Source organism: Aspergillus viridinutans, assembly GCF_018404265.1.
Source record: "Aspergillus viridinutans IFM 47045 DNA, scaffold_2, whole genome shotgun sequence".
In the NCBI taxonomy this organism is placed as follows: domain Eukaryota; kingdom Fungi; phylum Ascomycota; class Eurotiomycetes; order Eurotiales; family Aspergillaceae; genus Aspergillus; species Aspergillus viridinutans.
The window spans coordinates 567,170-590,127 of record NW_025091218.1 but is presented as its reverse complement, the minus strand read 5'-3'; the positions used below and the strand labels follow the sequence as shown (position 1 = coordinate 590,127).

Sequence of the window (22,958 nt, the reverse complement as noted above, 5' to 3'; positions counted from 1 at the left end):
GGAATGGAGTGGTGTGTGGTCAGATCCGAGTTGTTGCAACCAGGGGAGCGCAAAAAGCATGGAAGGAGAACAAAGTGGGGAGTGGCTAGACAAGAGGGGACGCTGAAGAAGAACAGGAGATCTGAGAGTTGATGATGATGGAAGAGAGAAAGGAAGAACAAGTTTTGAGGAAGCCAGACAGAATCACACTCCCATGTACAGATGATAGACGGGACAATCGTTGAGGTTGAGGTTGAGACTGCAATTATTGTTTGCAATTGCAACTGCCACTGCCAATGTGGAAGTAAGAGAAGCAATATTGCATTTACTGGTCGGATAAACAGCGCACTTATTCTGTTTGATATACCCCTATATCTTATTATAATTTAGTTCCCTGTTTCCGTCTCTTCAATAGGGAGTAGTAACGTGGTACTCATAGAAAATGCTGTGGTTATAAGACACCAGAATGAACTTATATAAACCCATGCGATAGCGTTATCTATCTATTTGAAACCCTCCATGATGAAATTAATGGCCACATCGACCAGTCCTGTTGGTGGACGAGGATCTCGACCTGTAAGAACCAGAACCGGTTGGACTTTGTCAAGATGGGAGGGGGATCAACTCTTTAGCTACGGACAATCTGAATGGAATTGACGGAGCTTGAGGAGTTGAAGATGTCGGTAGGGACCATTATTGGCTGGGACGTCGCGGAGGGAGCAACATCTATTGACTGGAGAACCATAAGAGCGATTAGCTACCTAACAATCCACCGTTTTCTCTGTTTCCCTACCTCCATCAGGCAGGGGATCAAGGGCAGGGGCCCTGATCCAAGAACAAAGGTACTTTGTACTATGTGTCTATCCGTGGGAAAAGTAACGTACTTTGCTTACGCTCTGACACCTGTGGTACTTCCACATCCAGCTAGGATGGAGACCTTATGAGAGGTACTTTCCTAAACAGGCAGGGGTGCCTTCGCTCTCCGCTCTGATTGGGCTGAGTTTTATTCCGGACACGAACCCCACCATAGCTGGAACACAGTGACGTCATTGACAGGCTGACTCAGCGCTGTGTCCGCTGATTCGCCACTCGACTTGTCTGATGGCCTGGTTAAGGTACTGTATACCCGCAAGGACCTCTTACTCGCAGCAGATAGTAGTACTAGTAGTAGATACTTCCAGCCTTCGACCCTTGCATCAGCACGTGCATATTTCATCATGTAATATGAGATATGACAGCTCTCCAACATTCAATCATTGCCACCTATCTCTCTGCCAGGATCCCACGGACGCCAGATGGTCAAGCTCAACACCGAGGTACACCATACAGACGCACTCTCAACCACGGCAGTCCTGCTGTCAACCTGCCACTCACCCTTATAACCATGGATTGGGCCAACATCCGAAGTAAGAAAGGAAATAGATAGATAACTTACAGTTCAGATCATTCATGGTTCGAGGGTCAGGTTCAGGCCAAGGTATGATGTTGATGGTCACGTCATCTCCAGCATCCCGCTCCACTCACCACAACACCTCGCCTTTTACCTGTAGATCCTCCACTGCACACTATCAAATATCAAGATAAACCAACAAGTACAAGAGACAGAGACAGAGACAGTCAAGACGCGCGTCTCAGAGTCTCGCCCAGCGAGCCTAGAGCCCAGAGTCCAGAGCCCAGAGTCCTCATCCGAGCCACAGAATCAGGTTTACCCTGCATCCAAGGGATCATCGAGACCATCTTCCAATGTACAACATTATGTTTTCTGGTCCGCATCCCGGAACGAGTCCCGCCTAGGTACCTGCTTCCAGTTGTAGAGTACGGAAGAAGACTACATCTGCCGGTCCAGAAATCCGACTACTCACCGTTCAGCGATCGGCATCTGCTCCACCCTTCGGATCGCTTGTCCTCGTCCAATGCCCAGGGGTGGAGGGCAAAGGGCACTCCCACTAGGCGTTTCATCCTCCACCCTCCAACTAACTCAATTCCAATTCCAACTTCAAGAAACCTGATCTGATCTTGGGCTGTTTCTTATCCTAGCCAGCCAACGTGAGCATTTCAAGCTGGCGACCACTCCATAGGTACCCCGATTTATTGTCCTGGTTTCACATACTTGACATTTCTACATACATCCCATCCATATACGGAGTAGACTCGCCCAGAGCTCTGTCTGGAGTTGTGGACGTAAAGTATGGTCGGAACTTCCAGAGTATGGATTATGGATAGTGGATGGTGGTTGAGATGATATCCCTTGTCGAACGCTTGATCCCGGGCCTAATCGAACTTCAGAGGGTCTGCTGAACTCCCCACTACCTACCTAGATATAAAGTATGAAACCTGCCAACAGCTGTGACCACGGCGATCTACATTATAGGGTACTCGCCTAAACCACCCACCAATGGTATGGACAGTGCTGCCATGTTCCTTGTCCATAGTACAGTCGTACTTCCGTCAGGGGTAAAGAGCAGGCAAGCCACTTGTGTCATCATGATAAAAGGTACTGCTGGAGATCGTCTTTTCCCCCCGCATTCACTCTTTGTCTACCAAGCTATTGTACACGAATCCCGACCAGGATGCCCTTGGCTGTCCGCCGTCTCATTCATCGAATGCCCAGAAGGATCGTCTGGTCGGGCTCCACCGCGGCTCAGCCTGATTAAAGGACAAGCACCATCAAGTTATATCAACAAATCATTCTACAAAGTCCCAGAGTACTGCGTACAAAGTCCAGAATCGTCCCGTGTCCACAAGCCGGCGGCCCGTGAACCAAGCACGGATTAATGATCCATCATCTGCTTCCGTCCAAGCTATTCCGAACCCTCAGACGACCAAGATATTGTAAGTCGCTCTGGCACGTGCACTTGATCTTCCCAGACCCGCAATTGGCGACTCACCGCTCGCCAGTTCGCAATCAGCATCATCGCCACATATGTGCGATTCATCTCAAGTATGCGCAGGGTCTGCAGATCATAAGCACCTTCTTCAGGCCCTTGATCCGTCAGCAGGGGCCCAAAGACCTGGCCGAGCCCTTCCAATATCTGCGAACGCGTTACAAATTCCAGTTTTCCAACACCAGTCTTGTACCCATGCCGCTCATACTCCACAATTCGTCTCGTTTCATGCACGTAAAAGGCACATAACCCGAAAACAGCGCACATCAGCTCCAGTTGCATTGGACCCGCCAAGGCTAGAATGGCGAGGCCAATCGCCTTGATCCTCGTATACCTTGCTTGGGTTAGCCCTCCGAGACAGCTACGCGTCCGTTTGAGCTTTTGGTCGGGGCTGTTGAGCTTGTCCTCCAAGGAAGGAGTCTTCACGTAGATATCTAACAAAGCGCTGTACAGGTGCGTGGATCCCAAAATGCCGCCAGGAAGCCCAGCAAGCAGGCACTTGAACACCCACCCGACACTGAGGATGTGAGTCGAATGGCGCTGCGACTGGATTGAACCCAGGATGCTCATCAATTCGGACGGCATCTCGCCACTGCCCATCGTAATCTGAATCTTGTCCTGCTCTCTCTCGCTGGATAGCACCTGGCTGGCGAAATAACCATAGATCTGTGCAGCTGCGCCCAAGTCACCCGGATCGAAGAACAAGTCTCGTACAAGTGGACCTGCAGCTCGCCTTAATAAGCAGATGATTCATCTCTGGGATTCAGGGGATGCATACCACGACATCTCAGATAGGTCGCCGTCGCCACAAAGCACACGGGTAATTTAAGCGCCGTCGGTGCAAAGTCTCCGGGATAGGCCAAGAAGCTGTGACCCCCAAGGCGAGCTAGAGTTTCCAAAGACTTTCCGGCTAGCGAATCCATCCGATAAGAACAGTAAGAGAGGTTGGCAAATGTCTTCATTCGACGCAACTTTCGCTCCTGTGGCATACTCTGGGCCTTGAGCTGGAAGGTCGATCGCACCGTTCTGATCCGACGAATAATCCTATCCCGCCGTCGAGGCAGGCCCCTCGCGAAGTCGCAGGGTCGCGAGACTGATATCCAGTTTTCGTCAGCAATTTCCCTTAAATGCCGTCAATGGGGAGACACTCAACCTACCTGAAGTGGGATGGGCATGAGAGCAGTCGCCGCCCCCCTGACTTTTAGTATTGCTCAGGGGCAAAGGTTTCAAATTCAGCTTGACAGCTAGATCATTGAACGCTATGGCAGCTTTGCGCCGGTCGAAAATGTCTGACCAATTGCCATCATCCAAGCACGAGATGGGGAGAGAACTCTCTCGTGACAAGCTTCCCATGATATCCAGGTCGGTGCAGATGACAGGCCTTCTTGACCTTTTGTAGACATGGAGGTTCTGCGGCTTCTGAGAATCGGTAAGACTATAGTTTGAACTGGATTCCCTGCTGGATCGAGAGGCGGCTTTGAATCGGTCTGTGAATGGGTTGGAAACCGCTCCTAACTGGGGCGATCTCTCAACTTCATCGAAAGGATTCTCGCACACATATTCCCGTTCGATAAGGGGGATCGGGTTGGACGTGTTTCGGGAAGGGTGGCGGTAGACAGTCTCGCTTGTGAGGTCGGAATTGACAGACTCAAGAGTCTTGTCACTGGCTTTGCGGGACTCCTGATGTTCATATGCATCCTTGTCTATACCCGAGTCCTCCTTGGAGCTAATGCAGCCACAATTCGTTCTTGCACCGTGAAGGGTACAGTCGTTTTGTCGAGACTGCTCCCCAAGTCGCATTAGCGATTTCCGGTGTCGAGGCTTGCGAGAACGAAGGGACGTCATAAAGCCTGCAAGTCCTTTCGAGCCTGCCACTGGATGCTGTGATTCTGTGAATGCTTGTTGCGAGTCTGTTTTAAGACATGAATACTTCGAGGAAGGGTCAGAGTCACCAGAAGTAAGTGCCTGTCCGAGACTCCCAGCTGATGTGGCGTCGGGCTCATCGACATGATACTTCTTGGAGCAGTGGCCATCGTTGGCTGTGTCTGTTCCGATTGTACCTTGCTCATTCGAGACTTGTTTTAAAGACGGATTTGTTCGGTGAGCAGCCTGTGTGACAGCACCCGCTCGTGTGCGGTGTACCCAAGTCCACGACTGCCTGCCCTCTAAAGTTCTCTCATTGCCTTGCTCTGAGGCTCTAAAGAAAGTATTGAAGAGTCCCATGCTCACATGAGAAAGAGTCGTTCGTCTAGCATATGAAGGATATGAAGTGTGGTATAATTTCACGTAGACGAGAAATTATCCCTGCCCTCCTTTGACCGTCGGCGTAATGGCGTGGTCACTGTGCGCTTTCCTGAGTTGTGGAAGATATTGTTGACAGAAGGCAGGCAGCGAGATCAATGTGCTGTTCTTCGTTCCTTCTTTCCTTGAACTCATCTCGGGAAAGGGATATGTCAACAACATCAACAATTACCTTCGGGACTAGGTCTCCTCATGTCTTGCGGGTAAACAGAAAAAGGAAAGTTGCGACAAAAGAAAATCACAGAGACAAAGAGGAAACATGGATTGTTGGAAAATAGAGACGTATCATCAAAATGAAATCTATTGTTGACGAGCCAAGCGCTTTTGGAATACAGCGCAGATGGAGCCAAGGACACCATCCCATTACCTTTCGTGCGTTTTACATCGAGGCATCCTCATATAAGGACAAGACAAAATAAAAGTAATGAAAGGAAGAAAAATGGTGACGGGGAACAATGAATATGCGGCGTAGCCCTTTGTTACCAGCCAAACCTGATGTTGCAAGCCTCAAAATCGATTCGAAGTAGAAGTGAGTCAACGCCGTTTCCATGCAAAATTTTAGATATATCCGGGACCGCTTGTGCGCAGGAAATCTCTTTGATATCATGATGATTCGTCATTTTCGCCCTCGAGGAGAATATATTGTAAGATATCACTCAGAGTGAGAACACCCTTGAGTCGGAAGTCTCCATCCACCACAACCAGGCGGTGCACGCGAGATTTGCGAATGGTATCGAAAATGGTGTCCAGACCGTCGTTCAGAGAACAAGTATAAATACCGGGAAATTCCTGAGATTGATGTTAGCGAGTGGATCGGGGAAGACTGTAGAATAAAGAGAACATACCGCACTTCGTTTCTTCAAGGCTTCGCCGACCGTGAGACTGAGATCGTCATATACGCCTCCTTTGATCAGTGTGATAACATCTACCGCTTCAAAGACATTATAGACAACACCTGCAAGTCCCGGTTAGGCGGACACTGGAGTTGACCTGCGAGACGAGAATTCGAACTTACCTTCTGAGTTCAGGATGGGCACGCTAGATATACTCCGCTCCACGAGTATGTGGATGACATCAATTACTGGTGTATCCATTGACGCCGTGGCGATGTTATCATAGGTGCCCAACAGAATTTCCTTAAGTGGCTTCTTTAACTTTTGTGTGTCACTAACATTGACCGCCACGAACTTCAGTATTCGATACTGAGTCACCACGCTGAGAACATGAGGCCGGTCCGTTTGGCTATCATTTGTAACGAGAGGGATTCTGCGAGCGCGGGATTCGAGCATGCGTCGACAGGCCTCGTAAAGCGGCCGTTCTGGGTCGATCGAAATAGTTTCTGGCGGGGCAACACCGAGAGCCTTTTCCACCTCTGTGACATTTGTTCAGTTTCAGGTTGCACAGAGTCAATTCACAAGTATGGAGATATGAGGCACGCACCTCGAAGACTGTCCAGTCGGAATTGGTCAATCTGGTCCAGTGCCGCGGGATTCTGAAAATAATACTGTATGACGTTGATGTAGTCGGAAGTGGTCAGAAGACCGGCAAAGGTCGAGGTCTTCGAATCCCATAACGGAGCTGATACGATGCCTGTAGGTCACACCGCGCACATCAAACCCAGTCAGCTTATTGTGTTCCAATCTGGACCGTAGAAAGATTGTGATAGTTGCGGCCTTTGGAGGGTATTGTCGGGACATTCCGAGGGACCACCCCTACAAGCAAGAAGAATGTATACATGCCATTTTGAATCAGGATATTCAAACTCTCCTTGACAGAGAGGGAAGTATCGAATATGATGAGCCGGAAACTGAGCGGAAGAACGTCGTAGCTTGTGCGGACTTTGAGGAAGTTACGGATGGCACGCTACACCATATCCAAGCAAGGGAACCTGTTAGCCAAATTGCATAAGGCCTTCATCGCGGAGACAGATGCAATGGGAAACTGTGCTGCATGAAGAGCCCTAATTCTCGAAGATCCCGCCATGATATAAAGACCCAACCAGTAATACATGGGGCACGTGGGATGATTTTCAGTAATTCGAGCACCTGCAAGGAAGGAATTGCAATAAAAAAAAAAAATATGAATAGTTGCAAACAACATAAGATGACCAAGAAGAGCAAGGGAAAAAGCAAAAAGAGGGGTAGACTCACTAGACCCTCACGCTCTTCCCGATCAATTGCCCTCTCGGGCTCAGATGGGCGCATTGGATGTGAGAGACCTCGCGGCCGAAGGTAGGATGAGGGCTGCACGAAAGGGCCCTCGTGACCGTGGATGATATTAGGATCAGGCGTCGAGAAAGTAATGGTGTTGGTGGTGGTGGTCGTTGTGGTGGTGTTGGCGGAGATGGTAGCATGCGCGGCAGTGGGAGTCGGAGTGTCGTTGGCCGTTGCGGTTGCGGTGGTGGGTTCGGGCGGCAAGCTGTTTCTGCCTGTGGGGGGCTGCTGCATCATCCACTGAGAGGCATGTTCCGCCATCGTCGCCAGAATAATAATAGTACCTAGCAATAATAATCCCCCTCTAAATGATAATAAGTGGGATGGACTGCCTGAGTCTATTGCAAGGAGAGCCGCATGAGGAGGATGGGGTTTGTGGTCAACTAGGACGCCTTAGGATGGCTGTGGATGCCGAATGAGGATCACTGGATTTTGGTTGCTTCTTTTTCTCTTCTACAGCTTGGGTAGCTTGTCCTTGACCGGGGATACAGTGGTTTGCCGCCCTTGCCGCGTTGGGTTCTTAAGATGGAAGTACTGTAGTTAGTCTACAGCTAGATGTGATTCGCGCGCTGACAGGTGGATGAGTTGAGTTGACCCCCGGAGACAGTCCTACAAAGGTGTAAGCTAAGACTGAGAACAGAACAAATAAAAATAGATCCGGATAGACAAGGGGATGCTGTTGGGTGTTGGATCGGCAGGTCCCTTTGCTAAACAGGTTAGACTACAGAAGGACATCTGGAGACTGGCCCTGTTACTACTACTAAACCGTTACCCGGAGATGGAGAAGGGTATGTTGCATTATCTGGGTTGTGGAGTTGTGAATGACACGGACGTATACTCCATACCTCTTTCTAGCAATACTAAGGCAGCACAGAGGTCTCAATGGTCATTGGAAAGAACAGATATATCAAACCAAGTATGGGCATTCAAGATATACCCATATCCCACTGATTGCCCCGCCACGACACGTGACTCTCAGCAGTGGTTGCATGACAGCATGGATTGTATCTCAAATATATTGAGAGGTAGCTGCAGTTCTATATACATTCCGCTCTTCCCAGAGTATAACTCTCAATGAGCATGTAATATAAGCATCTATTAGCCCGAAAGCAGACCGGAAAAGCTTCAAAATATCAACAAGGCGTGGAAAAGAAAGGGTGGGGGGAAGGAGCAGCAGAAGAAGCAAACAAACATTAATCATGGATGAAGAACAAGGAAATATATACCTGACTCTCCAGCAGAGTATGCTGCTCGGTGTTGCACATATACTTCCAGCAACACGCTGAGCAATTATTAGACGCTTGACCAACATGTAGAAAAACAGAAGAAACAACGAAGGGACAGCGCATAAGTGATTGCCATAGGAGTGTACTAGTCGAAGAAGCCCTGTCATGGCTTCTCGCTAACCCCGTTGGTGCCCTCGGACTGTGACAGACTGGGGCTGGTACCGGTCTTGAGATAATGCTCAAACTCTCCGATACGTTTGCCTCCCTGGATCCAGCGCTGTCGGTACTCGTTCCTCCTCTTATCAGCCAGCTGATTCAAAGCCGGCCAGTAAATGGAATGATCATATCGGAATTCCACATCACCACCTATGGATTTCATCAGGTGGCCGGCAGGCACATGCTGCCGAAGATCTTCGTTGAATTTCAACTTCTCCCGAGTCAATGGATCGATAAACGGAGTGATTAGCTTGAAAAAGCCCCAGATGACGAACGGCACTATGATCCCGAGGCTATCAGACAAATGAGTAGACCGTTAAAACAGCAGAATCACTTACCGTTTATCACCAATGCCCGTCCCAGTCTCTCCGGATAGTGGTTTTGAAGGATGTTGAGCGTCTGCTTAGCTTGACCCAAACTCGCATTCTGCCCAGATTTCGTCTCGTTAAAATTTACGATAAGGGCCAAAGTTTCCTGGTCCGGTCCCATAAGGTCGATCACACGCTCTAGCATGAAGACTAGGTGCTCAACCTGGCGGTCACTCTTCTCCGTGTTCTGGTTGGATGGCAAGAGGTAGAGGCAGGGTCGCGCATGGATGTCGTATCCGAGGATGACCTGCTTTCCTGTCTCGTTCTCAATCGAGATGTAGTCCGGAGTCAGCTTTTCCAGGCCATATTCGCGGCGCCAAGTGAGAGTGCGCTGAAGTCGGGTGATAGCTTCGGCGACATTCCATTTCGTAGCGCGTAAGTACCGCAGAAGACATTCCCGGGTCAAAAACATGCGCTCATCGTCTGTAATTGGGGCCGTGGGAGCATTTTTTGCCGATGTTGTCGGAATAGTGGTCCATTCAGAAACCGCCTTCAGGACTGCCTCATATTTCGATTGCTGATCAGGGGTAAGCTGAGCAGGAGCCGCTGGTTTTGCAGTATCAAGAGGGCGAGGGAATGGTTTCTGAACGAGGCCATCCGCAGCGGAAGTTGGGAGGTTCGATTCGATATCTTTCTCATCGTTCGCACTAGTAACTGAAGGCGGAACCTGAGCCGGAGGTTGCAATGTAGTCGCAGTTGAGGTTTGATCCTCAACCGGGTTTGACTGAGATGGCAAAGCTGGAGCATTGGCCTGTGAATCGGTGACTGAAGCTGCAGCAGCAGCGGGAACTTCTGACGGTGCACTCATTGTGAATCGAGTTTATGCTTTCAAACCAAGTTTCTATATCACATAAATCTAAGCGTCAATGGTCTAAACGAGTGCTGAAGTTATGTCACAGGAGTCAGAACTTTTCTTCTTTTTTGCTTTTTCCTATTTTCGTCGATCCTCATCGAGATCGACAAGGCCCACTGGAGGATAACAAAAGACGATCACCGATTAGTAGTACGGAGATACCTAAGACGTAGAATATCAGAAAACAGTAGGCGGTGACCAATTAATGGCGTCGCGTGTCCCACGCGTGTCCGACGCGTTTTATCTACGGCGGAAGTTGTAGCAACCGACAATGCATTTGCTCATTCTTGCTGCATCAAATTCACCTTGATATCGTTATTGCAACCGAAGATGGATGTGGATGATGTTACAGCAGAGCTCAATGAGCTCTTCGCGGCCACATCGCCAGATGGGTTACCCAAGGACGTCCTTGCGGAGTTGCAGTCTATACTGCGTGTGCGTTCGATTCCCCCACAGGAGCTCTTCTATAAATGGGAATCGTACTGCTTGAAGATGGGTGCGGAAGACACCAAGCTGAATCTGGAGACAGTCCGGTTATTCAAGCGAGATGTCCTGGAAGCATTAGAAAGAGAAAGTCGATTAAAGGCAAGCAGACAGACAGAAAAACGAAGCGCAGTGACAGCGACTCCGCGAGCAGCAAATACGTCCGATGTTTTCGGAATGTAAGGCCCTTTGAGCAGTCATACTACTATTTTGTCAGGGTCGGAAGCGCTTATCAACCACTGTTACTTAGATTGGACGGATTGACACCCAATGGCCCCGGCCGAACCCCAAATGGTATGAATAGTTCGGCGAAACGCAGATCAGACTTCGGATCTCCTTCGCTTTTGAAGGTCGGAAAGACTGATAATAACCAATCTCCGAATTCAAAACCCACTGCGGTAGCTGTCAACGGCGGCGGTGCAGTCGATGGATTACAGTATGGATCAGTCCCATGAGGTCCGAGAGCCTGACTGACTGCGAACAGATCGGTGCCTTTCTCAGAACGACCCAATCCCGGACAGATCATAGAAACCCTCAATGCGCATTTGTCTATACCCGAGACCCCAATGGCACCTTTTTCAGAAGCCAGGATAAGGCCCACTGCGAACACAGACCTCAAGAAGTTTGGTTATAAGCCGATGGCGATGCGGGTTTCTGAAGCATCGGAAATTTTGGACGACCGGATCGATGAGTTTACCGAAATTTACCAGAAAGAATATGGAACGGAAGATGTCAACTTTGGCAGCGCCGCTGTCCAGAGCACAAGCGAGATTATTGCCGTCGGACGCATCGCTTCAGACAGCTTGGAAGGGAAGCTAAATCCTTCGTCACTTATTCTTGAGACCTCCAGACGAACAGGCGCTGGTCTACGTGTACCACTGAATTTGGATTCAGTACCGTCAGCGAATTTTTTTCCTGGACAAATAGTTGCGCTGAGAGGGATCAATGCCTCAGGGAACTATTTCTCCGTCAAGGAGGTGTTGCCCCCACCCCTACTACCACCTGCAGTTTCTTCTCAGGTTACTATGGACAGTATCAACCAGAGGCTAGAGGAAGCCGGCTCTCCCTCACCATTGAATGTGTTGATTGCGTCTGGACCATACACAGCTGATGGCAATCTCGCTTTTGAACCGCTACACGAGATCTGTCAGAAAGCCGCTGAGACCTATACGGACAGTCTTGTGCTGATGGGGCCTTTCCTGGATATTGAGCATCCGCTACTGTCCTCAGGGGACTTTGACCTCCCCGACATGAAAGGATTTGACCCCGACACTGCCACATTGGCAACGGTGTTCAGGCACTGCATCACAGCGCCGCTGCAGAAACTCGTCGCAGCTGTGCCCAGCATTACAATCGTGATGATACCGTCCGTTCGGGATGCGTTGAGCAAGCACGTCTCCTGGCCGCAGGAGCAGTTGCCCAAGAAAGAGCTCGGGTTACCCAAACAGGTCCGGATGGTATCCAACCCCGTGACATTGTCCTTCAACGAGACCGTCATCGGCATATGCTCGTATGACGTGCTATACGATTTACGACGAGAGGAAGTTCTGCAAGGCAAACCCAAAGAAGGTAGTCTCTTGACTCGGTTGCCCAAATACCTCATCGAACAACGGCACTTCCTCCCCATGTTCCCCCCCTCTTCCCGCGAGAATCTCCCCAAACCAGCAACTGAAAACGGTGTCGCGACGGGAGCCATGTTAGACCTCAGCTATTCCAAGCTAGGAGAGTGGTGGAATGTACGGCCGGACGTGTTGATTACCCCGAGTCTACTCCCCCCATTTGTCAAGGTATTTCCTCTGTGTCTTTCGCTCTCAATCTCAATTCTAACACCGATCGTCCAGGTCGTTGACAGCGTCCTCGTGATCAACCCCGGCACACTATCCAAACGACGAGCAGCGGGGACATATGCCCAGATGGCGATTCACCCGCGCGTAATAGCAGACGACGAACGAGAACAGAAACAGCTAGGTCATAAGCTCTACGAACGGGCACGGGTGGACGTTATTCGCATATAATTGTATCTTTACCAGCCGCTACACGGCGTCCGGAGTCACGATAGACATGACAATAATAATGACTTTGCTCCCTGACCCTGAACCCTGGTATCAATAAAAGAAAAACAGACCGTAACACCTCGCTCTCAAAGTAACACCCAAGTACCAAATTCTACCCACTGAGCTCCATTACCGCAAGCAAACCGTCCTCTTCCCACCCATCAACCGTCCCGCCTCCTTAACCCTCACCTTGGCCCCCTTGACCCTCCCACCCCCGCTGCCCCCACCAGCAACCAACCCCTCCAACCCCAAATCCCTCCAAGCCGGCTCCCTCCTCCGCTCCATCGCCCGCGTAATCCCAAACGCCGCATGCTGGTCCGGCACCACATCATCCTCATCCTCGGGGTTGGGCGGCTGATACTGCGGCAGCACGTAGATCTCCTCGATGGGCAGGTACGACGGGACCAGCGTCGGCGAGGAGGAGCCGTACGTGACCCCGTGGCTGTAGCCGTGCTGGTAGAGGTGGGAGGCAGACGCGGACGCGGTCATGTTGGCTGTTTGCGAGGTGTGTGGGCGGGTGAATTCCTCGAAGTAATCTGCCAGTCGGGGATGGTGCATGTGGATGTTTGTGGGGGAGGAGTCTTTGCTCTGTTGAGGGTTGGGGTTAGTTACTAGTTACCCAGGTGGTTTGTTTTGATGTATTGGTGATGACTAACCATTTTGGATTGCGGTTTGGATTGTAGCAAGATATTGAAATACACTTCTTTTATTCAAGTAATGCTGTGATAGGATTCGACGAGTTTTAAATGCAATGCGAGGCGGATATGAATTCACTGGATATCTAGACGCAAGGTAGGGACGAAAGAGATACGATGATATAGCGATAAGATCTAGAAGTTACACCGCCTTCTACACTTCTCTTTTGTTGCCTCAGGCAGCCGTCTTCTGTACATTGATCGAGAGGCATCATATCATGTCTCCAATTACGGAGTACAAAGGAGCATAACCATATAATAAACTTTTCTCTGATTGGCCCGCTAAGCTTCATATAGCCGAATATCATTACAATGGAAAAGTCGAACCCAAGTAGTAGATCCTTTGCCCAGAACGAAACCATGCAGGATGCGATCCAATACAATGGACCTTGCAGTAGTCCTGCCAACTGATGCAGCTGTCATCTTCGTCTTTAAATAATGCCACTGGATGTGGATCATTCGGACGGCCAATTATGTTTTCTGCCCTGAGTGTCATCACTCATTGAGCAAATTTCTTTTTTGATTCGAATAGCCACGACCATTTCACATATTTGTGCTCATCCGGTGCACGATTGGAACGGCACTTGGCGGCAGGCTGCCCATTTCCGTAACGACCATGTCAACATACTCGGCCGGTGTCACATCGTACATGATGTTCAAAAGCTGCAGGTTCGGAGTGTCTCTCCAGTCTTTCAGAGGCGAACTGCCCTGTGTGACCGCAGTAGACTCGGAAGGACTGGGGTTCGCAGCGGATTTGCTGCCCTTCTTGGGCTCTGGTTGAGCAACGGCAGCCGGATCAGGCAGACCTGTTACTTGCTGCAAGGGCTGGTTCATTACCAGCTCGTCCGCATCGGCAATTTCGTTGACGACAATACTGTCAAGAGCCACTCGGTCCGTGAACTTGACGGACTCACAGCATACAATGACAGGGACTTCCACACCACCGGCACGCTCCTTGGCAGACATGGCGACCAGCGCCGTGCCGACGCGTGAGTACAGCCGACCATTGCTGGTCATCGCGTGAGCACCGAGGAACACTTTGGTAGCATCCTTAATGGCATGGCTGATGCCGTTGACAAGCGAGTACTGAACCTCGAGACCGGCCTTGGCCAATGTCCGAGCCAAGTTCTTGCCCTCGAACAACGGACGAGAGTCGATGATGGATACCCGGAACTTCTTGCCTTGCTTGTGTGCGGTGAGAAGAGTTTGCTTGACAATCGAGCTACCCGCGTATGTCACAATCACATCACCATCCTGGATTTTCTGAGCGGCGCTGTCCGCAATGACCTGGTCTGCAACAGTGATCTTTTCGCGGATGAAGCTGTCGATAAAGTCGCTTAGCGACGCCTTGGCACTCGCCTCTGGGACTGAGGGGTCAATCGAGGAAATAGCCAGCTTGAGGGCACGAATAGCATTCCCCTGGCTGATCGAGAGAGGACGGCAAGTGGAGAGATAGGTAATCTGGTGGGAGAGGTGGGTAGTCAAGTGACGAGCCAAGGAGGTACCCAGAGGCGTTGTGTAGGACTCGATCACCTTGGGGAGAAAAACACATCAGCATAATCAACAAAGAAGGGAAGAAAAGAACATACCCTCTTGAACGCCAACAACGTCGCTACACACCGCGCACTGCTCCCACAAATCACATAATCCCTCATCTGCAACCCCAAAGCCAACACGGCCGGATGCACCTCCTTGCCCGCTCCAGCAACCGTAGTTCTTCGCTGCTGCCCATACAGGTGTCCAAAAACCGCCACACTCTTATCCTCATGCTTCTTCTTCTTCTGCTCCACGCCCCCAGCAGCCTGCGCAGAGCCCCGACGCGGCAGATACCCCCGGCCCTTCTGCGACTGCGCAGCAGCAGCGTCCTTCCCGCCCGCACCACCAGCCCCCCCGGCACCGGCCTGCCCTTTCTTCGCAAACGGGGGATTGGCGCCCTGCGCCGGCGCCGCACCGCCGGCTTGTTCTCTCTCGGCCTTCTCCTTCGCCCTGCGGGCGGCCTTTTCTGCTTTGGCCTTCTTCTTTAGTTCAGCGGGTGTGAGTTTCTCGGATCCTGCATCGGCCTGCGAGGCTCCATCGGCTGAGGACGCGCCCGCTTTGGGTTTTTGAGATTGTTTGGCGGGTTTTGAGGCGCTATTTGCGGCGCTATTTGCGGCTCCCTTGGGCTCGCGGGGTGGTTGCCGTTGCTGGGCTTGCATTTCCGAGGTAGGTTGTTGTTGCGCCGGCGCGGTAGAGGCAGATTCTGACACTGCCGAAGGTACTGGCGGATTGATAGGAGTGGCCATCTCGGGGCTCAACTAATTTAACGCGATAGCGAAAGCGAGAGGGGCATTGGCGACTTTTCTTGGTGATTGTGGGGTTGGGAGGAAGTTTGGCGGAATCGAAAGCGTCAAAAAGTCACGGAAGTTGAGTCAGAGGGCCCAAAAGAGGAAAGGCCAAGGCCGACTAATGCAGCCCTAAAATTCAGGCTGCATACTCGCATTTAGATCTGGCAGTGCAATCCAGATCAATGTGTGCAGGCTTTCTAGGTTTATACTGGGAGTGTATGCAGAAAATAAATTTATTGGCTTCATTATTATCTCGTAAACCAATTCGTCAACGTGTATCGTACTGGCATAATATCATCCCATCGTTTCATTGAAAAATCACAAAAGGAGCACACGCTGTAAGAACAAGAAGCCCTCCAGCAAATGCTTCACCGGCAGATATTCATCATCAAAGACTTGAAAGAAGTTCCAAGGTCTGACTATGATCGTCAGGTATCCTGGGCGACTTTCAAAAGCACACATAACCACGAACTCCACGTAACTCCAGAGTCCAAAACTCCTGCTTGCTCTTGAGATACAACAAAAAGCCACCCAGAAATCGCTGTCCCGCGTCATTTCCTAGAGATTATTGGCCAAAACAACTTCCAACGCACGACGTCTTTTGCGAGTTTCGTGCTTCTGGATGAATCGAAATCGTTCATGGTCGGTGGCCAGTTTGCGTTTGAACATGTTCAAATCCACCAGCAAGTCTTCCATGTCGGCCTGTATTTCCTGAGCCTTGACCTGACTAGCCTCGATGAGTATCGTGTCATCGTCTTCCCAGATGAGATCGGGCTCCGGTCCTGCATCAGAAATTGGTGACTGAGGCCGATTCTCGTTGACCCCGTCATTTGTGTTGCCGTTCTCTTCTCCCAAAGCTGAGAAGCCGCTCTTGCGCTTTTCGATTGTTACCAGGGGTATGGGATTCTTGAGGCTGTCCAGTGCAAGTTTCAGATGGTTGCGAAGCGCTTCATTTTCGGTCTGCAGTTGCCGAATCTTGCACTCACTGACCATCTTGGTCTCTTCCATAAGTCTCTGCATCTTCTCTACCTTTTGCTGGTAGACTTCGAGTCGCTCGTTCTGAATCTCGGTCTCCCTTCTGTTAGCAGCGGCCAGACTCACGCTGAGCTGAAGGGCTCGGATAGTCTCCGCCATTTCTGAAATCTGCTTATCACGCTCCGCGGCAGACATTTGGTCCTGGTTAACCCGAGCACGAGTGCGGATACGCTTGGCTTGGTCCGCGTAGCGAAGGGTAGAAAGGGTTTCCTCATAGTCTGAGGGAGAAATGCATGCGATCATTGCGGTCTTCGAGTTTCCGCCAAGGCTGTCCTTGAGCAGCCAAGTGAGTATTGAATCTCTGTACGGCACCACGTCCTTTCCTTTGCGCTTTCCAGAACGCCCATGTTTAGGGTCCGCCAAAGCTGCAATGACTCTGCCCAGAGTAGTGAGCGACTTGTTAATGTTGGACCCTTCCCGGAGTCGTTGACCAGTAGCTTCAGTAGACTTGGCTCGTTCGGATCCTGCAAGATCAACCAGGCGAATTCGGGCCGTGCGCTCAGTCGTCTCGTCTGTCGAAAGGTCGTGGTGTATCTGCTTCAAGGTGATGGTGAATACGGCGTGCGACCTGGAAGATGTGTCATTCATCTTGGTGCTCGCGACTGTGCGAGACATGTCGCCCTTGCGCATGTACTTCATCAGTTCGTTGTAGTTCCTGACAGTAACCTCTGTTAGATCTTTGACATAGGGGCCCTCTGCGGGAGACTCGCGAATGCGGAGGTAATGCGGAGGGTCGGTTCGGGGAACCAGCAAGTCGCGAACATGCTCGTTGTACACTTCAAAATATGACACGCGGACATTGTAGCTGACATCAGGCGACTCGGCACTTTCGATACGCTGGAATAAATCTTCACAGGTCCGAGGAATCAAGCCAGGTTGTTCTGGAGTCCCCATCATGGTATAACTTTTCCCCGAACCTGTCTGCCCATACGCAAATATGCAAGTGTGGTATCCTTCAAAGTTGTGGTCGAGGAATTCCTCGCCGAGGCAGTTGTAGACGTCCTCCTGGGTGGCATAATGTTCGTCATTGGCGTCGTGGGACCAAAACGAGTTGTCAAAGACAAAGGCTTTGTCCTCCAGGACCTTGCCGCGAGCTTGGGACTTTGGCTTTCCTTCGTCTTCTGGGTCAACACTGGGCGCTTTGAGCTTGGTCATTTGTGTGTGAGGATCCATCTCGATTAGACATTCCGCATTTCGCTCGGTTTCTATACCATTCAATGGCAGTTCACGCCGAGGTTAGCTCACTCCATTTATGCCTGGACCTGTGTCTCCCAGCTACCACATACCTCTAGGTAGAAACTTTCTCACACGGACGACGACTTTGACATTACCCCCAGGTGTTGGACTCGAGACGCCATCTGAATGTCTAGCCGGGACAGCGACGCTTTCTCTCGCACGAAGGGACGGAACAGAGGCTGTAGAACGTAACGTGGCTGCGGAGGCGGAAGTCGACATAGCTGAAGGGCTCGTTATGCCTGTGATTGCTGAAGCGCCGCACGATGAGTTGGAGATGTGGGAGCCAGGTCCGGTACCGTGGCCGAGATGGTGGTAGAAGCGTGGGTCCAGCGCCATGACTTGACCGTGTTCCTCTAATAAATGTACAAAATGAGTGACAAGGTCACGGTGGCGGTGAATCAGGCGATGGTACATACAAACAGTTGTACCAACAGAAGAAGGAAGGAGTGAAGTTGCAGCAGCTGGTCGTGAATAGTGGATGGCTGATGAAAATTCAGGAGAACAAGTCGTCACTGGCAATGTCTTCCTTCAACACAAGAGAAAACCTTGGAGAATTCAATTGCAGGAATGAATTAAGATCTCTTGTCTCTTGTTGGATTCATCAGCCGTACCGCCTATATTGGGGTAAACAGAGATCTTGGTAAATCCTAGGGGCTTCTGCAATGGAAATTGAAAGAAAGAAACATGTAGTAACGGCATAAGAGATGATATGCAAAAGGAAATGGCCTGAAGTCGCAAATGCGCTCAGGAATGACAAGTCGATTCCACCAAAGGTGGACTTCTGGATGTAATGAAGCTGAATACTCTCAGGCATCGTTTGGATTTTGCCAGAATGGGATTGTGGGCGCCTGAGGCACTAAGATCCCGATCTGCTATCGCGGGTTGCCATAGCAATCAGGCTGTCATTCTGGGTGTCACTGCAGCCCCGCCACACAATGCCATTTCTGTCAATTGCGGATATTCAATTCCTGAAGACAAGAAGCTTGTGTATTGATGCTGTTAGAAAGCCAACTAATTCGGGAAGACTGCAGTTCTGTTCCTCATGAAGTTTTACAGCTTGGCGGCAAGCGCAGCAATGCAAACCTCGGACTTCGCTGGTTAACCGCTTCTACGAGCGCTTTGAAAAGACTCCTACCGTTGAAAGCCACAACCTTAGGGCGTGGTTTTCAAACTATGACCTACGATCTGGACCACTATTGAAGCATGGCTACTCTAGTTATGGTGAGGTATAAAGGTGATTTGATTTCATATTTTACGGCCTCCGCGAATATGCCAAAGGCAAGTCTTTCGTCGTGCAAGTGCGACGTATCAATTAGTTACACATTCTTCCTTGATGAGATTCACATGTCCTTCATATTGAGTGCCTGGAATGTACACGGCCGATGAGGAGTCCTCGACTTATTCAAAGTTTGCATTAGCAGCAACATACTCATCAGCCTCGTCCTGGCCACCCTTGTGCTGGCGCATCTTTTCATAGTCGATATACGCGGGATCAGGCACTGGGTTGCCGTCCTTGTCCACGGCGGTCTCGAAGTTCTCAACTGGCGTCCACTCCTCGCCAGCATGAGTAGCCCTCGCAACCCTGCTTTGAGCCGAAGCACCCTGATCTTGCATCCGAGCTACAGCCTTCTTGTCTTGGGTGGTTTGGTTGCGCAGACGACGGGTCTGGTTGTCCCTCTCAGGGAAGCGAACAGCGGTGTCAGTTTTTGATCCTCCCATTTTGACTGTTCTGTGTGATCTAAGAAGTTAGTATCAGCTGGCAAGAATTTTTAAGTCCTCCTGCTGAAGGTTGTCCTCAAGATGACGGACGTGGGCGAGCTAGCAGATCTTACTCACCAACCAATGTTATTCTGGTTCAACTTCGATATTTCAGATGTGTTTGAAGAACAAAGGGGGTTGCCCCTGATTTGTCTCTGTTATATTGGATCACACAAGGGAGGTGGCGTTGATGACACGGTGATGACGCCCACACTCAGCAACATCAGCTTCTCCGCACAGAGATATCATTTGTGGCCATTCCATTTGCAGCCATCATTTGTGCCACTGATTCTTTGATATTCTCAAAGGGCAAATGTCATGACTTGGCTGTTGTATGAGTGATATCATTTAACTTCCTTTGGACTAGAGTCGCGTGCCAATCTTACGGCGAACGGCTGCGCGATTTACTCCTGAGGGATTTGCTAGCTTATTCCATTCACTATCATATGAGGATGCAGCATGTTGAAGCAGCTGTGCCGAACACAGTATGGGTTGCTTGCTTAGGGTAATTGTGTCACTGAAGTTAGTCGCCATCCCAGGTGCCATCCTCTGTACGCCCTTTCTCGACCATATGCGGACGACTCGAAGGTGGTGGACTGGCCTAGATCTTGAGACATACTCCATTCCTAAATGCTCTAGATAGCGCATAGCTCGGGACTGATCTCGTCCCGGTATGCTCAGATGGTTATTTTCATCTGGTGCTTGTTTGTCGTGCGATCCAATTGTCTTGTTGCCTTGTCGCCTTGGAGCTTTGACACCTTGACAGCACAATGAAGTCATCAATCAATGCATCATGTAGAGAGGTACTAGACTTCAAATGAATGTCCACTCATTCTCAAATCTATATTCCAACAATCTCTGCCGGGGACCGACAACTACGGAGCGAAATATGCCCCGACCTCAGCCCTATGTATGCGGGGAGGTGGGCCCTACCCACATTGTTCTTACTACTGGCAACTTCTTCAGCCTTTTTGACGACGATGCATTGACAAATAACAATCCAGCATTTGGAGGTCATATTCGCAATCGGAGCTCTCGATGAGCACACCTGCCTTTTTATGAATAGCTTCAAGACTAAAAATCAGGCAGCGAATAACTTGCCGATCTTGTCATAGCTGCAGACCAGACTAGTACGGAGAGAGTAAAAGACGTGTTACTGGTCGGATATTCTCCGGTTTTCTTGTTTCCCTTATCCGCGCAAATTTTCGCCCTCGGCCAGCTCCGCCGCTGTCGCTTCGGACGATTTATATTGACACTTGACATCCGGCTACGGAGGGTATTACGTCCACCGTAAGGATTACATCTTCAAAACCGAATCTGGCTGTGCTCTGCGACAATGGCCGACAAAACCGCCGGTGCGCCTGACCTAGAAGCGCACCCCCAGCAAGGGGACCAAGTGTCGCAACAACCCCAAAAGCAACGAGCGACCTTCGCTCAGCGCTGGACACAATCCGTCGATCCCACCTACGCGGACCTCATCTGTCTGCTCCTCGCCCTGACCACAGGCCTCTGCGACAGCAGCGCCTACAATGCCTGGTCCTGTTTCCTCGCCATGCAGACGGGTATGACTCACTCACCCCCCAGCATTATCTTCCCAGATCTAACACAGCACAGGAAACACCATCTTCCTCGGCCTCGGCGCCTCGGGCCAACCAACCAGCAAACCGTGGGGCTGGCTCAAGTCGCTCACCTCCATCGCCTCGTTCTTCATCGGCGCGCTGATCTTCTCGAACGTGACGCGTCGCACGGGCGCCCGCCGCCGCGGCACCCTCGTCACCTCCTTCATGGTGCAGACCATCCTGATCGTCATTGCCGTCGCGATCATTCAGGCCGATCTGATCCCGCATACGGTGGAAGACGCCGCGCTGACGGGCGGCCCGCTCTTCCTCGAGCTGATCCCGATTGCGCTGCTGGCGTTCCAGTCTGCGGGCTCGATCACGTCCAGCCGCGCGCTGGGGTATAATGAGATTCCGGCGGTTGTGCTGACGAGTGTGTACTTCGATGTTGCGTCTGATCCGAAGCTGACGGCTGCCCCGGCGTCGAATGTGAAGCGGAATCGGAGGATCGGAGGGGCGGTGATGTTGCTTGTTGGGGCGATTGCGGGCGGGTGGTTGAGTCGGAGCAGTGGCGGGATGCAGTCTGCGCTGTGGATGGCGGCTGGGTTCAAGTTTGTGATTGGACTGGGGTGGTTGTTTTGGAAGGCTGAAGGGAAGTAATCGACTGAGTGTACATGTACCTTACATTTAGATATACTTGATACCTACATAGATAGATGCATATAGAAAGTAGACTAGACTTGTCAGTGTCAGTGACATGCAGACAACCAATCCATCCGCAGTACTTCGGTAGTATCCGTACCCCTGAGCTAAGTACCATCTCCAGGGAACTATCTGTCCTAATACCCATGGTAAGGTAGTACCTGAAAATCCTCAGTCTCACTCCGAAAACACCACCACATAAACACGTGGTTGCACATGCACACTGCATAAGGCCTAACACATGGCCAATAACTCACCTAAGCACTAGTGCTCCGTCGAGGTAATCCATCAGTAAATTACCTCAGGTACATTCCCGTCTGTGTAAGTTACCTACCTACCTTCATATACTAGCGTAACCCATAATAACCGGCATAGCCTGTAATAACCGTGCATGCATAGTCTCCGGAAACGGGGATTCGCTCCTGCAGTCCGGCGGACCTAGCACTAGCAGAACAGGAACAGGAGCAGATCTAGGGAGGGGTAGACATAGACAGTACGGAGTAGACTAGACTAAGCGCTACACTATTGCATCTGAGGGGTAAATGCCAACGAGCACTAGGAATGGTGATCACTGCCGCGACGCAGGCCACATCACATCACATCGTGTCATTTCACATGGCTGGCGCATGAACCGGCTTCGTTAGGTTGGGCCAGTCAGATGACATCAGATTTGAGTCTACGTTAGTTCTGGATAGTGGAGGGGTAAGACTACGACTACGACTAAGATTGCCTTGGTATCTGGTATCTTCCCAGATGATTACTGTAAGAATATGATGGCACCAAGAATGCTATGCTATGCTCTGGTGAAACCTGCCAAGTGATAAAAGTGTAAAATTCAAGTCTATCGGTACGATGGTAGTTGGTGTCTATGACGCGGGTCTTGACGCAAAGAGCAGAAAACAAACAAAGGAAAGACAAGACCAGACATGCGCAGTAAGGAATGAATAAAACCAACCGTGCCCGAGACGGAGAGAACGCAAAATGGTATCATCGAAGTGAAGAGAAAAAGCAAAGACTCCCAACTTGCGTAGAGGAATGCAAACGACTCCCGCACCGGACAAGAGCAAAAGCACA

At 50.5% G+C, this 22,958-nt stretch overlaps 9 protein-coding genes across 9 annotated transcripts; 2 read left to right on the top strand and 7 right to left on the bottom strand.

The window, feature by feature from the left end:
* Window positions 1-2,780: 2,780 nt before the first annotated feature.
* Window positions 2,781-5,087, bottom strand: Aspvir_003803 (uncharacterized protein; the record flags this gene model as incomplete). Its single annotated transcript, XM_043267052.1, has 3 exons — window positions 2,781-3,586; window positions 3,643-3,957; window positions 4,022-5,087. 3 exons carry the CDS (start codon window positions 5,085-5,087, stop codon window positions 2,781-2,783), a joined length of 2,187 nt encoding a protein of 728 aa, XP_043122987.1.
* A 681-nt stretch (window positions 5,088-5,768) lies between these two features.
* snf4 (AMP-activated serine/threonine-protein kinase regulatory subunit SNF4) lies at window positions 5,769-7,639 on the bottom strand (the record flags this gene model as incomplete). The annotated part of the gene is made up of 6 exons (XM_043267051.1): window positions 5,769-5,954; window positions 6,011-6,120; window positions 6,181-6,537; window positions 6,606-6,755; window positions 6,929-7,028; window positions 7,316-7,639. The coding sequence occupies 6 exons, from the start codon at window positions 7,637-7,639 to the stop codon at window positions 5,769-5,771; spliced, it is 1,227 nt and encodes a 408-aa protein (XP_043122986.1).
* Window positions 7,640-8,767: 1,128 nt separating this feature from the next.
* On the bottom strand, window positions 8,768-9,996 carry Aspvir_003801 (CRAL/TRIO domain protein; the record flags this gene model as incomplete). The annotated part of the gene is made up of 2 exons (XM_043267050.1): window positions 8,768-9,099; window positions 9,159-9,996. The coding sequence occupies 2 exons, from the start codon at window positions 9,994-9,996 to the stop codon at window positions 8,768-8,770; spliced, it is 1,170 nt and encodes a 389-aa protein (XP_043122985.1).
* Window positions 9,997-10,371: 375 nt separating this feature from the next.
* Window positions 10,372-12,539, top strand: Aspvir_003800 (DNA-directed DNA polymerase alpha subunit POL12; the record flags this gene model as incomplete). The annotated part of the gene is made up of 4 exons (XM_043267049.1): window positions 10,372-10,703; window positions 10,775-10,960; window positions 11,009-12,311; window positions 12,366-12,539. The coding sequence occupies 4 exons, from the start codon at window positions 10,372-10,374 to the stop codon at window positions 12,537-12,539; spliced, it is 1,995 nt and encodes a 664-aa protein (XP_043122984.1).
* Window positions 12,540-12,707: 168 nt separating this feature from the next.
* Aspvir_003799 (Apc13 domain protein) lies at window positions 12,708-13,237 on the bottom strand (the record flags this gene model as incomplete). Its single annotated transcript, XM_043267048.1, has 2 exons — window positions 12,708-13,166; window positions 13,235-13,237. 2 exons carry the CDS (start codon window positions 13,235-13,237, stop codon window positions 12,708-12,710), a joined length of 462 nt encoding a protein of 153 aa, XP_043122983.1.
* Window positions 13,238-13,816: 579 nt separating this feature from the next.
* Aspvir_003798 (translation initiation factor eIF2B subunit delta) lies at window positions 13,817-15,555 on the bottom strand (the record flags this gene model as incomplete). The annotated part of the gene is made up of 2 exons (XM_043267047.1): window positions 13,817-14,806; window positions 14,863-15,555. The coding sequence occupies 2 exons, from the start codon at window positions 15,553-15,555 to the stop codon at window positions 13,817-13,819; spliced, it is 1,683 nt and encodes a 560-aa protein (XP_043122982.1).
* Window positions 15,556-16,155: 600 nt separating this feature from the next.
* On the bottom strand, window positions 16,156-18,204 carry Aspvir_003797 (kinesin-3 family protein uncB; the record flags this gene model as incomplete). Its single annotated transcript, XM_043267046.1, has 2 exons — window positions 16,156-17,837; window positions 17,919-18,204. 2 exons carry the CDS (start codon window positions 18,202-18,204, stop codon window positions 16,156-16,158), a joined length of 1,968 nt encoding a protein of 655 aa, XP_043122981.1.
* A 1,062-nt stretch (window positions 18,205-19,266) lies between these two features.
* Aspvir_003796 (uncharacterized protein) lies at window positions 19,267-19,587 on the bottom strand (the record flags this gene model as incomplete). Its single annotated transcript, XM_043267045.1, has 1 exon — window positions 19,267-19,587. One exon carries the CDS (start codon window positions 19,585-19,587, stop codon window positions 19,267-19,269), a length of 321 nt encoding a protein of 106 aa, XP_043122980.1.
* A 1,375-nt stretch (window positions 19,588-20,962) lies between these two features.
* Aspvir_003795 (YoaK family protein) lies at window positions 20,963-21,842 on the top strand (the record flags this gene model as incomplete). Its single annotated transcript, XM_043267044.1, has 2 exons — window positions 20,963-21,188; window positions 21,241-21,842. The coding sequence occupies 2 exons, from the start codon at window positions 20,963-20,965 to the stop codon at window positions 21,840-21,842; spliced, it is 828 nt and encodes a 275-aa protein (XP_043122979.1).
* Between the last annotated feature and the right edge of the window lie 1,116 nt (window positions 21,843-22,958).